The sequence below is a fragment of the Physeter macrocephalus genome, chromosome 14 (assembly GCF_002837175.3).
Source record: "Physeter macrocephalus isolate SW-GA chromosome 14, ASM283717v5, whole genome shotgun sequence".
NCBI classification, from domain to species: Eukaryota; Metazoa; Chordata; class Mammalia; order Artiodactyla; family Physeteridae; genus Physeter; species Physeter macrocephalus.
In genome coordinates this window covers 122,443,891-122,459,308 of record NC_041227.1, presented here as the reverse complement: position 1 = coordinate 122,459,308, position 15,418 = coordinate 122,443,891, and the positions used below count along the sequence as shown (strand labels likewise).

The 15,418-nt window shown below is 49.9% G+C and overlaps 1 protein-coding gene across 2 annotated transcripts; it reads left to right on the top strand.

The window, feature by feature from the left end:
• The first annotated feature begins 1,510 nt into the window (after nucleotides 1-1,510).
• Nucleotides 1,511-9,789, top strand: FN3KRP (fructosamine 3 kinase related protein). 2 transcript variants are annotated; one of them, XR_008619334.1, is made up of 7 exons: nucleotides 1,511-1,672; nucleotides 5,362-5,513; nucleotides 5,878-5,969; nucleotides 6,940-7,022; nucleotides 7,679-7,801; nucleotides 8,030-8,518; nucleotides 9,611-9,789. XR_008619334.1 is itself a non-coding variant. In XM_055090623.1 (6 exons), the coding sequence occupies exons 1-6, from the start codon at nucleotides 1,532-1,534 to the stop codon at nucleotides 8,366-8,368; spliced, it is 930 nt and encodes a 309-aa protein (XP_054946598.1). In that variant the 5' UTR covers nucleotides 1,511-1,531; the 3' UTR covers nucleotides 8,369-9,599. The 2 variants fall into 2 exon arrangements, 1 of the variants encoding a protein (XP_054946598.1); XM_055090623.1 differs by lacking the exon at nucleotides 9,611-9,789 and having other exon boundaries at nucleotides 8,030-9,599.
• Nucleotides 9,790-15,418: the final 5,629 nt, after the last annotated feature.

Here is a 15,418-nt window from a genome sequence, read left to right as displayed (position 1 = left end):
TGTGCGGGCTCTCAGTTCCCCCACCAGGGATCAATCCCTGGCCCCCTGCATTGGGGGAGCGTGGAGTCTTAACTACAGGACCACCAGGGATGTCCCTGTTGGGGTTGTTTTGAACTAAAGTCCATTGGAGGAAAGTGAGAGTTGAAAGTGGTGACTGGTTTTCATTGGCTGAGTAGCTTGGGTAATTGATTTCTTGTGGGAGATACAAAGAACACCTTTCTTGGTGAGGCCTGTAATTGAGGATGCTTTCCAGTTGATGATTCTTCCTGTTGGGATCTGTAATCAACAGTTTTTCCTGTTATTGACCCTGAGCAGCCACAGGGCAGAGGCACTTGGTGACACGTATTTACCTTCAGGCTGTGTCTCGGTGGACAGGGTAAGAGCTCTCTCTTTTGGCCTTCCCACTCCATTTAAAACAGGTTTCCCTTTATTAGTTTTCACAGCCATTTCCTTAAAATAAATCTCTCTATATACACACACACCCTGTTGGTTCGATTTCTCTGGAGAATGCTGACTAACGCGTGGAGCCGTGGACAAAGAATGCTGCCTGCCATATTAGTAAACAAAAGACGTTGACGCCATCAAGCCCTCAGCCACTGCAGCCATCCCCGACTGTACACCCTGAGGAATTCAGAATGGAGAACACAGGATACTGGCCCTAGATAGTTAGGGTGCGTATCAAAGGAACGATTTCACTAAGCCCAGACTGTCGCATCTTCTCATACACGGAAAAGCACTAAATTCATTTACTTGAGATGTCTGGGTTTTTTTAATTAGCAGTAATCTTTTGATGTTTGACTACCTGGTTTTTTTTTGTTTGTTTTTGAAAAAAACTCCTTTACATTCTTGCTCTTCCCTTTCCTCTTCTGAACAGTCCCTCAGAGCCATCTGAGAGGCTATCTCACCAGCTTAAGTCCTCAGTAATGCCCCCAATAAAACATAACTCTCAACTTTTAGGTTGGACTTTTTTTTTCAGTATACAGAGCAAAGCAGACTTTATTCTACCCTCAAATCACTAAAGTCTAGTTGGGGGGAGATTGATGCTAATTGGATAAACAAGTGCAAACAAACAAACAGAAAAGATAGCACCCCGGAGGGTGTTGCAGGAGCCTCCAGGTCGGGAAAGCCCCTGTGAGGGGTGACGCTCAAACCCGGAGCCGTGGACTAGAAGGCTGCAGCAGCGGGTGTGCCCCAGACCAGGACGGGCCACACAAGGTTAACGGCAGGTCGCAGGTAAGGTAAGGGGAAAGGCCAGGGCGATCCCGTGGCGAGGAGAGCCACCAGGGTCCCGGGGTCGTTGGGAGAACAACGCAGCGCCACCCCCACCTCCCGACGACCCTCCCTTCCCCTCCCCCATCCCCGCGCGCTCCCGCGGCCAGGTCCCGCCCCTTCTTTTCCCTCCCCCAATCCCGCCCGCGCTCCCACGGCCCGGTCCCGCCCTCCCGCCCGTCACCCAATCCCCACGCGTCCCCGCGGCGTCGCGGCGTCTGCGTGCGGTCTGAGGCGGGTACGCGGCCCGGGCGCGGGCGACATGGAGGAGCTGCTGAAACGGGAGTTGGGCTGCGGCTCCGTCAAGGCCACGGGTCACTCGGGGGGTGGATGCATTAGCCAGGGCCGGAGCTACGACACGGACAGAGGACGAGTGTTTGTGAAAGTGAACGCCAAGGCGGAGGTCAGGGCTGCTGCGGGCGGGGGAAGGGGGCGGGGGCGGGGGACTGTGGTGCCGGGTCCGTGTCCGGGCACGGCGTCGGGAGCCGGTCAGCGTCTGCGGGCTGCGGAGGCGCTCGGTGACCCGTCTTTTTGTCAGGCTGGCCTGGTGTTTTGGGGGTGGGCCGCGGTTCATACCTGCGGCCTCTCGAACCTCAGGGAGGTCGGCGCGGGGCCAGGCCCGTCCGGCGTGTGCCCCACCGCCGCGTGGACGCTGTGGGTGGTTTTCACGCGGCCTAGGTGGCCGCTGCCTTGAGAAAATTCATTGTTTGGTGAGTTTTGAACAAGCACAGGTAGTAGAAGTCCCTTGTCCTGGGGTTTATTTGAACTTGCAGAGATCAAAACCCTTTTTGAATACTGAAGTAATGTAACCTTCGTCCGCTGGGTTGCTGTAAACACTGGGCGGCTTTAAACACGAACATGTGTATTTCTGGGTCTGGAGGCCGGCCGTCCAAGATGGTGGTGAGGCTTCCTTCCCTGGTGTGGAGGCCACTTCTGACTGTGTCCTTACGTGGCAGAAGGGGGAGGAGAGCTCTCTGGGGTCTCTTATAGGGGCTCTAATCCCCTCATGAGGGTTCCACTCCTTTGGCCTGGTCACTTCCCGAGGCCCCGCCTCCTAACACCGTCGCCTTGGGGGTTAGGTTTCAACCTCTGAATTTTCGGGGGACACAAACATTCAGTCCCTTGCGGCTGTCTCTCCATTCTGTTTGTATCTGAACGTTTTCTCAAGGGTTCCTGTCTAAAATACGTGAGCCTCCCTGCTGAAGTTGACTTACCCCGGGGTGTTGATGTCACTTCTTTGCGCGCTTTGGGTGGGTCATGCTTGTAGTGTTAGCTGGGAGGCCCTGGATGGCTCCAGTAGGCAAGGAGCAGGTCTGGACAATGCCTTGTTCCAAATAGGGCTGAAGGTGCTGACCCCAGTACCAAATCCTACGTGTTACACACCCTCAGCACTTTTATCCTCTCTTTGGAAATCATATTGCAGAATCCCATCTTCAGTGGTGTGGGATGATCTCTTTCTGAAACGATGCTGTTCTCTCAAGACCAACCTTCATCTCTGTTCTACAGGGGTTGGCTGCGTGTCATCCTGTACATCCCTTTTATAGGAATTTGACAACTAATGGTCCTTGAAGTTGCTCTTTTACATTGGTTTCCCCCAGTCAGTACTAATGTAGTGGAGGTGTCCTTCCTTACTTTCCACCACAGGCCTTCTCTGGGTTCTTTTTCTCTTATGTGGCTCCATCCTTTTCACAGCTGTTATTTCCACTTTCATTAGTGTTTGTAATAATTCAGAACTTGGTGTAGATTACAGGGAAGCAAATACTTTCTGATGATTAAAATGGAATCTCTCAGTAGTGCTTTTTAAACATTGTTCTGCTACTGTTATTTCTTTTGGTTCTTGCTTTTTATTGTCATCAGAGTCCGTTTTCTTTTTGCTAATCTTCACATAAGTTCCTTCTAATCCTTTGGTAGATAGTTTCAAACATGTCTCTTTCTAGTTTGCTTGGGAATATACTGTGTGAGTTATGCAGATGTACTGCCCATAGCGGAAACATTTGCTGATTGATTGGAAAATAGGACTGTCTTTATGCTTTGCCTTTTAGGAGGTGAAAATGTCTTCTTCCAGACTTCTAAGAGAAGACTACATAGCTGCTCTTTTGTTTTCCTTCTCACTGTCTGCTGGAATGACCTGGTCTAAGTTTTTTCTCTTGATTATGCTTATCTGTCCTTTGCATGCTTGAGTAGTTGGCTTTCTCTCATGCTCCTCCCTTAAGTTCTAGATCTTTTGTAGCCCTGCACCCCAGCTAACGCTTACTTTGCCCTTGTCCCATTCTGGAGGAGCAGTGTTCTTAGGGTTAGACACTTAGGACCACATGGTAGTGGACATTTCTGTGAGGGAGCCTTGCCTCTAGCTGTGTTCATAGATCCTTCTTCACCTCTCCCTACATTTTTTTTTTTTAATTTAAAAAATTTGGACCTCCCTGGTGGTCCATTAGTTAAGACTCCGCACTTCCAATGCAGGGGGCATGGGTTCAATCTCTGGGTAGGGAAGTTCCACATGCAGTGTGGTGTGGCCAAAAAAAAAAAAAATTTATCCTGTACTTTTCGCTGCACAACCAGTGCTGTAGTTCAAAGTATAGCCAGGGCCCAGCTGTGTTCCTTCGTCTTCAGAGAATGCTCTGAAAATTCTCCTTAATACACAGTTCTTGTTTTCCTCCTCAGGAACTTTAGCTCTCCAAAGTAGTATAATAATATAATAATATAAGTAATATAGTAATAATGTTTGTAAAGTGTTTAGAATGGACTGTGTAACTGTTAGCTGCTAACTGAGTTAATTATGGCAGCAAGCCTATGAAATTGGTACTGTTATTAACCCCATTTTACAGATGAGGAAACCAAGGTCACAGAGTTAGTAACTATGAGAAGTAGAAGTAGAAGAATGTCCATGGCAGCACTGTTCGTAGTGACCCCAAACTGGAAGCCCCGTGTCCTTCATCAGTAGACTGGACAAACACGTTTTAGAACATTTGCACAGCAAGCTCTACACAGCAGAGAGAATAAACTCTGACTGTTGATGCACCAGCGTAACAAATGCAGTGTGGAATGAAGAGGCCTGACCGTCTGCCTCTGTGGAGATGACAAAGCAGACAGACAAATGTGCGGGTGGGGTGTCAGTGGCTGGGAGGAGAGGAATGCCGGGTGGCCGTCATGTGGATGTGCTGACTTTGGGAGAATTAGAGGTGGATACTTCTGAGTTGTGCAGTTTTCTTCATATATGTCTGTAGAAATTTTACTCTTAAAAAAAAGATACTTTAAAGGGGAAGAACTACTTAGCCTGTTAAGTTAGGGAAGATTTCTCTGAGAAATCAAAACTGGTATTAAGTTGAAATCTGAAGCATGACGGGGAAGGGGCTGACTTGGCAAAAGAAGGGAGGGGTGTTCCAAGCAGAGGTGACATGGCGTGTGGAAGTCTCCAGGCTGGAGGAGGCCAGGTATCTCTGGGGAACTTAGAGAAGGCTGTAATCCAGGAGCGCAAGGGGTGTGTGTGCCCGCGTGTCAGTGTGGAGGTGGAGCCCAGGTCGGGGCCCAGATGAGGGGGGGATGTGGGCAGGGCCAGGCCCTGTGGGGCTGTCATGAGGGAAGTGGGGTGACAGCTTGGGGTGTGTTCCAGGGTGGGATTTGCCTTCCAAAAGCAGGAACAAGGACTTTTGGACTGGAAATGGGAAAGGTGGTGGAGATGAGGTGGTTTCCAGTGCTGGGTAGGAGATGCCATAGGACTTGGTGGTCCATTCGGGTGAAAAGTGACGCCAGCCTCCTGGCACACGCAGATGGGGGCCGCCTGTGCCTGAAGGCCCCCTGGGACAGGACTGTGGTTGAGGTACTGGGTACACAGTCCAGCTCTGCACCAGGCATACGTTCCTCTCTTTGGAGAGACTGGGATCAATGACAGCGTAAACATATACAAAACTAGAAAGTACAATCCCTCTAATTCCTGTGCAGCTTCAAGAATGTGTAATCTGCTCTACTGAAAAGTGGAAAAGCTGTCTGTTCTATTGAGTCTGCAGTCAGCCTTGGTTGTGGTGCTGGAGAATACATGTCGACACAGAGCCTTGCTCTTCCTCCTTCTCCCCTCCCCGGTTATTTCTCTGACAGGCCAAAAGGATGTTTGAAGGTGAGATGGCAAGTTTAACTGCCATCCTAAAGACAGGCACAGTGAAGGTGCCCAAACCCATCAAGGTTCTCGATGCCCCGGGAGGTGGCAGCATGCTGGTGATGGAGCATTTGGACATGCGGTATCTGAGCAGGTTCGTTTGCTTCACCTTCACCTCTGGGTGCCTTTGTTCTTTCTCTGAGTGGGAAGCTTGCATTTGGGGGTATACTTTTGCAGGATGTGATAGAAGGAACCCATGACCCCGCACATCCTGGGTTCTGCAGAATGAGCAGCATGTACTTTGTGGGCCAAAAGCAAACAGGAGAGGAATTTCAGGGTGAGATGCTGACAAAGGACCTGGCTGCAGACTCAGATGAGGCCCTCCATCTCCCACTTGCTTCACCAGAACAGACTCTTATCCTTACTGTCTCACCTACTTTGTGTGGCCTGAGACCTTTCAAATGGAGGTGGGTCCCCTTTTGTACCATGAGTTTAGTGGCTGTCTTTTGTTTTTACAGTCATGCTGCAAAGCTTGGAACTCAGCTGGCAGATCTACACCTGGACAACAAGAGGCTTGGACAGACTCTGCAGAAGGAGGCTGGCACAGTGGGTATGGCTGTGGGCCCGAGGGACCCCCCCCCCAGAGGAAGACATCTGGCCAGTATGGGTGCGTGGGTGGAGTTGTGCTGCCACTGTGTACAGTCAGATGTGTGTTGCCACCACAGGAAAGGAATGTAAACCTCAAGACTGCATGTTTGGGGTGCATTGAACACAGTGAATACAATTAGTGTATTGTCTCGAAAATGCATTTGAAAGACAGGAAATATTTCCTGAACTCAAAATCCTATCATATTATGGTTCCTTTGGCCTCTCACTCCCCAGAAGAAAGCCTATCAAAGTTTCTCTGGCTTTCCATACCATGCCTTTTCTTCTAGGAACAATCACACATGAGACTCAGAATGATAGCCCTCACGTCTGACCTTTTTAGGGCTTACTGTGGTGGTATCACTGAGGGTGTCTTCCAGGATTTTCATCCTTTGATGTTTGATAATCCATGTGTAGCCCATATGGTTACTCTGCTAGGCAGAGGAGCAGACACACCAGGAACAGACGACCAAGAACCTACAGTGTTAGACAGACAGACGGCCTCGTCCCTTCCACTTACATGTAGTTCAGTTCTTCCGGATTTGCTTTGAGTTTAGGGAGCTGCAGAGGATGAGATCATTTACAAGTACAGCAGTTTATCTTTCGTAAGTGGCAAATGCTAAACTGGCCCCTGAAAGCTGTCCTTTCCTGATGGGTTATGGGGTGGGTTTTCCCTCCTTTTTTGGAGACAGAGTGTTCGCTCCTGTCAGCATCCTCTGGTGCCTCTCCTAGGAAGGAATGGGTGTTCTGGATTGTTGACTCTGATGAGACAGGCTCTGTTCCTGGGTCCCGGAGCCCAGGGCCCTTGTTTGGATAAGGACACGAGGTGGAGAAGGGCACGCTGAGGTCAGGCCTCAGAGCGTCTCTGAGCTCCCAGAGCTGGCCCCGAGGGAGTGAGGGGACTGTCATCTCTCTCGTTTCATTTTGCTTGCAAGGGAAAGGAGGTGGGCAAGTGGAGCGGCCCTTTGTGGACCAGTTTGGCTTTGACGTGGTGACGTGCTGCGGGTACCTCCCTCAGGTGAGTGGCACCACCATTTTGCCTGCATTTCCCAGTCAGGCCAGCCGTTCAGAAACAGATGCGGAAAGCACACCCTCTCTCTTTTTTGGTGAAATTTGGTAAAAGGTCTTTGCTCCTTTTTTATCTTTGCTAATTTTTAGCAGTCTGTGTGAGGAGTATCCACCTCACATGCTTGGTAAGCTCAGAGGAGCAGAGAAGGACCAGCAAGTTAGGATGCTGGATTTCAAGGTGGGTGAAAATTAGAAAGTTAAACCGCGTTTTATTTTAAGTAGGAAACTCTCAAAGGTAGTTTAACGAAAAGGGATTGTAACTTTGAGTTTTATGATTTTATGGTTGGCTGCCCTGGGGATTTCAGCCTGGGGAGCCATACTCGGCCTGAGTGGGTAAGACGGCGGCCTCGCCCTCCAAGGAAAGGCAGGTAGCTGCTTGGGAGGGGAGCACTGAGTATCCCACGGGGCACAGTCCACACTGTTCAGATCTTGAGATGTTGTGGGAGGTTGTCCGGGAACCTGCCGGTCCCAGCATGTCCTCCAGACCCCAGGCTACCTGGTCAGCTCCACCCCTTTACACTGGTCCCTGTAGTGGCGCCTCTGGGGACCAGCCCGCTCCGCCTTTGCTCTGACGCTCTCCTCTGAGCTCTGCTGTCAACCACACAGGTGAACGACTGGCAGAGGGACTGGGTCACGTTCTATGCCCGGCAGCGCATTCAGCCCCAGATGGACCTGCTGGAACAGGGGTCTGGGGACAGGGAGGCCCGTGAGCTCTGGGCTGCTCTGCAGGTGAGTGTTGCCCCTCCCAGCCTGTGCCCATCATGCCCTGCAGGCCTGATGGGAAGGCGCTGCAGCTGGTGCAGCCGCCTGGACCTGGGCCTGGACGGGAGGTGGGCATGTCTGTGCACCTGTGCACTGACCAGGCCCTGCTTGGGCACTGGGAGCCACACTCAGAAAAGCCTCCGTGTCCCTCCTGTGTGCATCGGTCACTTTGCTGAGGCTGCATTTCCCCCGCAGTTAAAGATCCCTGACCTGTTCCGTGATCTGGACATCGTCCCAGCCCTGCTCCACGGAGACCTCTGGGGAGGAAACGTGGCGGAGGATTCCTCTGGGCCCATCATTTTTGACCCAGCTTCCTTCTATGGCCACTCGGAGTATGAGCTGGCGATAGCCGGCATGTTCGGGGGCTTCAGTGGCTCCTTTTACTCTGCCTACCACAGCAAAGTCCCCAAGGCCCCAGGCTTTGAGAAGCGCCTTAAGCTATATCAGCTCTTCCACTACTTGAACCACTGGAATCACTTTGGATCAGGGTACAGAGGGTCCTCCCTCAGCATCATGAGGAATCTCATCAAATGAGCTCTGGAGGGAGGCGTGAGTTCGGGTTACCAGATCCTAACCTGACGCCTGTGGCCAGCCTCTGGTTCCTCCTCAGCCTCTTCTTCAGTGATTCTTCGCATTTCTTCACACCCTGGAGTAGCTTCAGACCAACTTTCCAAGCCTTGTAAAGTAAGTGACATCTCAGAATAAAGGTTTTATCACCCTAAAGTTAGACTTCATAGCTGGATAAAACTGCACTAGAAATTGGATGTGAACCAAGGGACCAATGGAGGGTGGGCTGCATCCAACCCGCAGCTGCCCCGAAGGTAAAGAAGGGAGGTAGCCAGAGTGCCAGGTGCTGCCACCAAGGGCACCTTCCCACCGGCTCCCTGTCTCCTCTCCAGGAATGACCGTTGTCCAGGGTAATGCTTCTTGGTGGGTCAGACTTGGGTCTAGACATGAAGGTATCGTCCTAGGAGCACCTCCTGATGATCAGTCCCAAACCCAGCACATTCCCTTTCTTTTCTGTGCTGCCACTGGACCTGCTGAGTGGAGGCGGAGCAGGTCTGGACGCATTCTGGGAGTGACCAAACTGCTCGCCTCAGTGTCCCTGGTCGATTTAGGAGCCAGGAAATTGCTTCTGTTAGCAGCCCGTAAACTGCCGATTTCTAAAGCTTGTGAGTTGTCATTCATTTGCAGCGTAGAAACCAGTGGTTTCCCTCCTTCAGTCTTGCAGTGGTGAGAAATGTTCATGAATGGCCTTGATGCTAACAAATCCCTTTATGTAAAAATTTGAATAAACTTTCAGTGGTTTCAGTGACACGTGAGAGTGTTTATTTCCCTTGTTTAAATCATAATTCAATACTTTTCGGAGCTGTTTGCCAGGAAACCTTTGTAATATATTCTGAAAATAAATAGGTACAACTGTTGTTTCTTAAAAGAACACTTTTTTTCTTGGCTTTGATCAGTAAGAGAATAGCTCAGAGCTTCCAGATAAGGACAGGTGCAGGTGTGGCCTGAGGACTCGTTGCTACGTGACTCAGGTCCAGTTTAACTGCTGTTCTTCTCACCCTGTGAGATTTGGTTAAGAGTAAAGGGAGGTTGAAGATAACTATCAAATTGCATTTCAGGGAAGAAGCCAGTTGGTGGTCCCTACTAGCTCTGGCTCAGGGCTTGGAGGATGTGGGTGTTAGAGAGGACAGTGTCTCATGAGGTGGGTCCGATAGGGTGATAGGGTGTGTACACGTTTGCCTTTCGTCTTCTTTTTGTTTCTGTTTACAGGTCAGGGCCCCTCAGTGGAATTCAGAAGCAGAACTGATGCCTTCACAGTTTGTTTTTTGTGGGACGGGAGAGACGACTGTGACTTTTTTTAATCACTTTAATTATTACCCTTTTTAAACTCTCAGTTACTGATGTTTCTTCATTGCAGCGGCGGCAGTGGCATAAAAAAATAAATAAGATTTCTCCATGCACAGATTGTGTCTGATTGACGGAAGATGACACAGGAAGGACATATTTCAGTTGGAGGAAATTTCTCACTGTGCTCGGGGGCTGAGGTTGCCCCAGCAGGACACCTGCCGTGAAACTTCCAAGTGAAATCCGGTGCCTGGATCAGGCCCAACCTGGGCCAGGAGGCATGCTGGGGAGAAACCTGTCCCCCACAAACTTCTCAGCAGGCATCCCTGGTCCCCCCTTTCCCTCCTGGGGCCCTGGCCCTGGGCTGAGGAATCCCACCAGGTGGATGGGGGGGCCTATGCCTGGGGGCTGTGCCAGGTGCAGGGAGCGGCTGCTTCTGCCCCATGGTGACCCCCCACCATGTCAGCCCGGCATTACCAGGGACTAGAGCCAAGGCCGGAGCTTTCCTGGAGTGCCGCCTCTTAGGTAGGCTGCCGGCAAGTGCAGTCAAGGCAGAGATATCGGGGAGTACCTCAGAGGTATGGCAGGCACTCAAGCGACAATTTTATGGCGTTTCCCCGCTTTTGTGATGGCGCAGTATCTGTCAGCTTTTTTTTTTTTTTTGGCTGTGCCACACAGCATGCAGGATCTTAGTTCCCTGACCAGGGATCAAACCCGTGCCCCCTGCAGTGGAAGCGCAGAGTCTTAACCACTGGACGCCAGGGAAGTCCCCTCTGTCAGCTTTTTAAACTGCAGTTTGCTGCGATTGCTTATTCTAAAATAGCTACTTTTGTATATAATTTTGTATTTATAAGTATATATATTCCTATATAAAGGGTTGCCAAAATTCTATAAACCTCAGGCCCAAAGGCCACTGGACCCCCAAGAGTTGCTGTTTGTTGAGTGTTCTGTTCCCTGAAGGCCCCTTTGTGCATCTGAGGATAAGCTGGCACAAATGGATTGGGGAATATTGTCCCCATGTCCTCTCACATTCCCCTCCAAATCTAACTTGCTGCTTCCGAAATACCAAGATATCGTATAATTGGTGGCGTCCAGAACAGACTGAGGCAAGGCTTGGAAGGCTATCTTGGGAGTGAAGTGTGTATCTTCAGGGCTTGGGTTTTGAGATCACTCTCAGGCTCATTGTAGGTTTGTGGCTCAGAACACCAGCTGAGATGACAAAGAGGGAACTCTCGTGGAAGAGGGTCTGACCGAGGTGGGTGCCCCGACTGTAAAAAAAAAAAAAAAAAAAAAAAAGCCGGGGTTCTGACAGGGTTCCGTCTTGATGTGCAAAGTCCCACTCTGGTGGTTCAGCAGCCGTGGAGGCCACAGGCCACCACTGTGCTGTCTTGAGCTTCACGTCTGCAGGGCAGTGTCAGAAAGACACTTGTGGGCTTCCCTGGTGGCGCAGTGGTTGCGAGTCCACCTGCCGAAGCAGGGGACATGGGTTCATGCCCCGGTCCGGGAAGATCCCACATGCCGCGGAGCGGATAGGCCCGTGAGCCATGGCCGCTGAGCCTGTGCGTCCGGAGCCTGTGCTCCGCAATGGGAGAGGCCACAACAGTGAGAGGCCCATGTACCACAAAAAAAAAAAAAAAAAAGAAAAAAAGACACTTGTAAACTGTTGGGACTCTGTTATGGGATGATGTTATGGGCTGGATTCTGTTTGGGATTCAGAGGGAATCTGGGAAATTATAGCCAAAATCAGGGAGGAAAATGCACATTTTGGAAAGTTCAGTTTGCTTCGGAGAGCAGTGCACCCAACCCCTGGAAGAAGGTGCCAGTTTGCTCCAAACAGACATGAATCTAGCAAACCTTTACCCTGCATCACACAGGACTGCGTGTCTATGACATCCTAGTGGAGGGGTCAGGAACCCATCCTAGTGAATGGTCGTAGAAGCCTGGAGACCTTCCAACCTCTGGTACAATGGAAACCATGCTGTACTAGGGGCTGGGGGACCAGTACAAGAGGCGAGTCTTAAGTGAGTTACGTGAGTTTTGAATCCATTCCTAAAGTGGGCCCAGCCGAAGACCTAAATAGACATTTTTCCAAAGAAGACACACAGATGGACAACATGAAAAGATGCTCACCATGGCTAATTATTAGAGAAATGCCAATCAAAACTACAGTGAAGTACGGCCTCACGCCAGTCAGAATGGCCATCATTAAAAGTCTACAAATAAATTCCAGAGAGGGTGTGGAGAAAAAGGAACCCTCCTACACCATTGGTGGGAATGCAAATTGGTGCAGCCACTATGGAGATGACAAAGAGGGAACTCTCGTGGAAGAGGGTCTGACCGAGGTGGGTGCCCCGACTGTAAAAAAAAAAAAAAAAAAAAAAAAGCCGGGGTTCTGACAGGGTTCCGTCTTGATGTGCAAAGTCCCACTCTGGTGGTTCAGCAGCCGTGGAGGCCACAGGCCACCACTGTGCTGTCTTGAGCTTCACGTCTGCAGGGCAGTGTCAGAAAGACACTTGTGGGCTTCCCTGGTGGCGCAGTGGTTGCGAGTCCACCTGCCGAAGCAGGGGACATGGGTTCATGCCCCGGTCCGGGAAGATCCCACATGCCGCGGAGCGGATAGGCCCGTGAGCCATGGCCGCTGAGCCTGTGCGTCCGGAGCCTGTGCTCCGCAATGGGAGAGGCCACAACAGTGAGAGGCCCATGTACCACAAAAAAAAAAAAAAAAAAGAAAAAAAGACACTTGTAAACTGTTGGGACTCTGTTATGGGATGATGTTATGGGCTGGATTCTGTTTGGGATTCAGAGGGAATCTGGGAAATTATAGCCAAAATCAGGGAGGAAAATGCACATTTTGGAAAGTTCAGTTTGCTTCGGAGAGCAGTGCACCCAACCCCTGGAAGAAGGTGCCAGTTTGCTCCAAACAGACATGAATCTAGCAAACCTTTACCCTGCATCACACAGGACTGCGTGTCTATGACATCCTAGTGGAGGGGTCAGGAACCCATCCTAGTGAATGGTCGTAGAAGCCTGGAGACCTTCCAACCTCTGGTACAATGGAAACCATGCTGTACTAGGGGCTGGGGGACCAGTACAAGAGGCGAGTCTTAAGTGAGTTACGTGAGTTTTGAATCCATTCCTAAAGTGGGCCCAGCCGAAGACCTAAATAGACATTTTTCCAAAGAAGACACACAGATGGACAACATGAAAAGATGCTCACCATGGCTAATTATTAGAGAAATGCCAATCAAAACTACAGTGAAGTACGGCCTCACGCCAGTCAGAATGGCCATCATTAAAAGTCTACAAATAAATTCCAGAGAGGGTGTGGAGAAAAAGGAACCCTCCTACACCATTGGTGGGAATGCAAATTGGTGCAGCCACTATGGAGAACAGTATGGAGTTTCCTTAAAAAACTAAAAATAGGACTTCCCTGGTGGTCCAGTGGTTAAGAATCCACCTTCCAATGCAGAGGACGCGGGTTCAATCCCTGGTTGGGGAACTAAGATCCCACATGCCACAGGGCGACTAAACCTGCACGCTGCAACTAGAGAGAAGCCCACAACGAAGAGCCTGCGTGCCGCAACGAAGACCCAGCACAGTCAAAATAAAAAAAAAAAAAAAAGGAAAAAACCCACTGATTTTCAACCAGGAGCAATTTAAAAACAAACTAAAAAACTAAAAATAGAGTTACCATATGATCTAGCAATCCCATTCCTATCATATATTTGGAAAAGGTGAAAACTCTAATTCGAAAAGTTACACGCGGGGCTTCCTTGGTGGTGCAGTGGTTAAGAATCTGCCTGCCAAAGCAGGGGACACAGGTTCGTGCCCTGGTCCGGGAGGATCCCACATGCCACAGAGCAAATAAGTCCGTGCGCCACAACTACTGAGCTTGCACTCTGGAGCCTGCGAGCCACAACTACTGAGCTCACGTGCTACAACTACTGAAGCCCACATGCCTAGATCCCGTGCTCTGCCACAAGAGAAGCCACTGCAATGAGAAGCCCGCACACCGCAATTAAGAGTAGCCCCAGCTTGATGCAACTAGAGAAAGACCCTGCACAGCAACGAAGACCCAATGCAGCCAAAAATAAATAAATAAATAAAATTTATATTTAAAAAAAAAAGATACATGCACCCTAGTGTTCATAGCAGCACTATTTACAATAGCCAAGACATGGAAGCAACCTAAATGTCCATTGACAGATGAATGGATAAAGAAGATGTGGTATATATATACAATGAAATACTACTCTGGCATAAAAAATAATGAAATAATGCCCTTTGCAGCAACATGGATGGACCTAGAGATTATCATACTTTATATATACAATGAAATACTACTCTGGCATAAAAAATAATGAAATAATGCCCTTTGCAGCAACATGGATGGACCTAGAGATTATCATACTTAAGTAAATCAGACAGAGAAAGACAAATACCATATGATATCACTTACATGTGGAATCTAAAATATGACATAAGTGAACTTATTTATGAAACAGAAACAGACATAAAAAACTTATGGGGCTTCCCTGGTGGCACAGTGGTTGAGAGTCCGCCTGCCAATGCAGGGGACACGGGTTCGTGCCGCGGTCCGGGAAGATCCCACATGCCGCGGAGCGGCTGGGCCCGTGAGCCATGGCCGCTGAACCTGCGCGTCCGGAGCCTATGCTCCGCAACGGGAGAGGTCACAACAGCGAGAGGCCCGGGTACCGCAAAAACAAAAAAACACACAAAACAAAAAACCCACAAACTTATGGTTACCAAAGGGGAAAGCGGGTAGGGGAAGTATAAATTAGAAATTTGGGATTACAGATACAAACAACTATATATAAAACAGATAAACAGGACCTACTGTATAGCACAGGGAACTATATTCAACATCTTGTAATAAACCATAATGGAAAAGAGTATAAAAAATATATAAATGTATAACTGAATCACCTTGCTATACAGAAATTAACACAACATTGTAAATCAACTATACTTCAATAAAATAAATTTAAAAAAATAAAAAATAAAGTGGGCCCATGTAACAACACCCATGGGCTTGTTGGAGATGAACTAACTCCCTGGCGAGAGCCCTGCCAGTAAACACTGCTCAACATGTCTAGAGCCTGTCTCCCAGGGCGAGGGGTGGGGGGCAGCTTCCTCTGTCCTCCTCATCTTCTCTCAGTGAAATTGCTTCCAAAAGCTCCTTGTGTGAGAACTTGCCTCCCGGCTGGGGTTTCCTCTTGGACAGAAGTGTGCCGATATCCTGGAAATTGTTCAGAAACAGCGATCAGAGATCAGGGTGGTGGGGGACTGTGGTGGGCATGGAACAGCCGCCCCATCACAGCCGGCTCTGAATTCCTAAGAGGTGGCAGAATACCCCTCCCTTTCCCAGAGTCTGTGTGAGGGGCATGAACCCAGTATGCTTATGGTGAAGGCCAGGATGGTGGGCTAGCCTTGACACCTGGACCACATCCACCGGCCCTGCTGGCAGCCAGGCCTTAGGATCCCAACCCCTGCCCCAGCTGCCTGATTTCAGAACGGGCTGTTGTGATGGCCCTGGGGCTGTGCCCACAGCTGCCTTCCTGGTGCCCCTTTTCTGAGCAGCATTACACCCTCCCCACCCTCCTGAGACTCCCCCCACACGGAGCAATGGGACACATTTGGCCATGGGCTGTGTTTCCCTTCTCGGTGCCACTGGACTCGGTATTCACCGTAAGGGTCTGAGTGAGCAGGAGA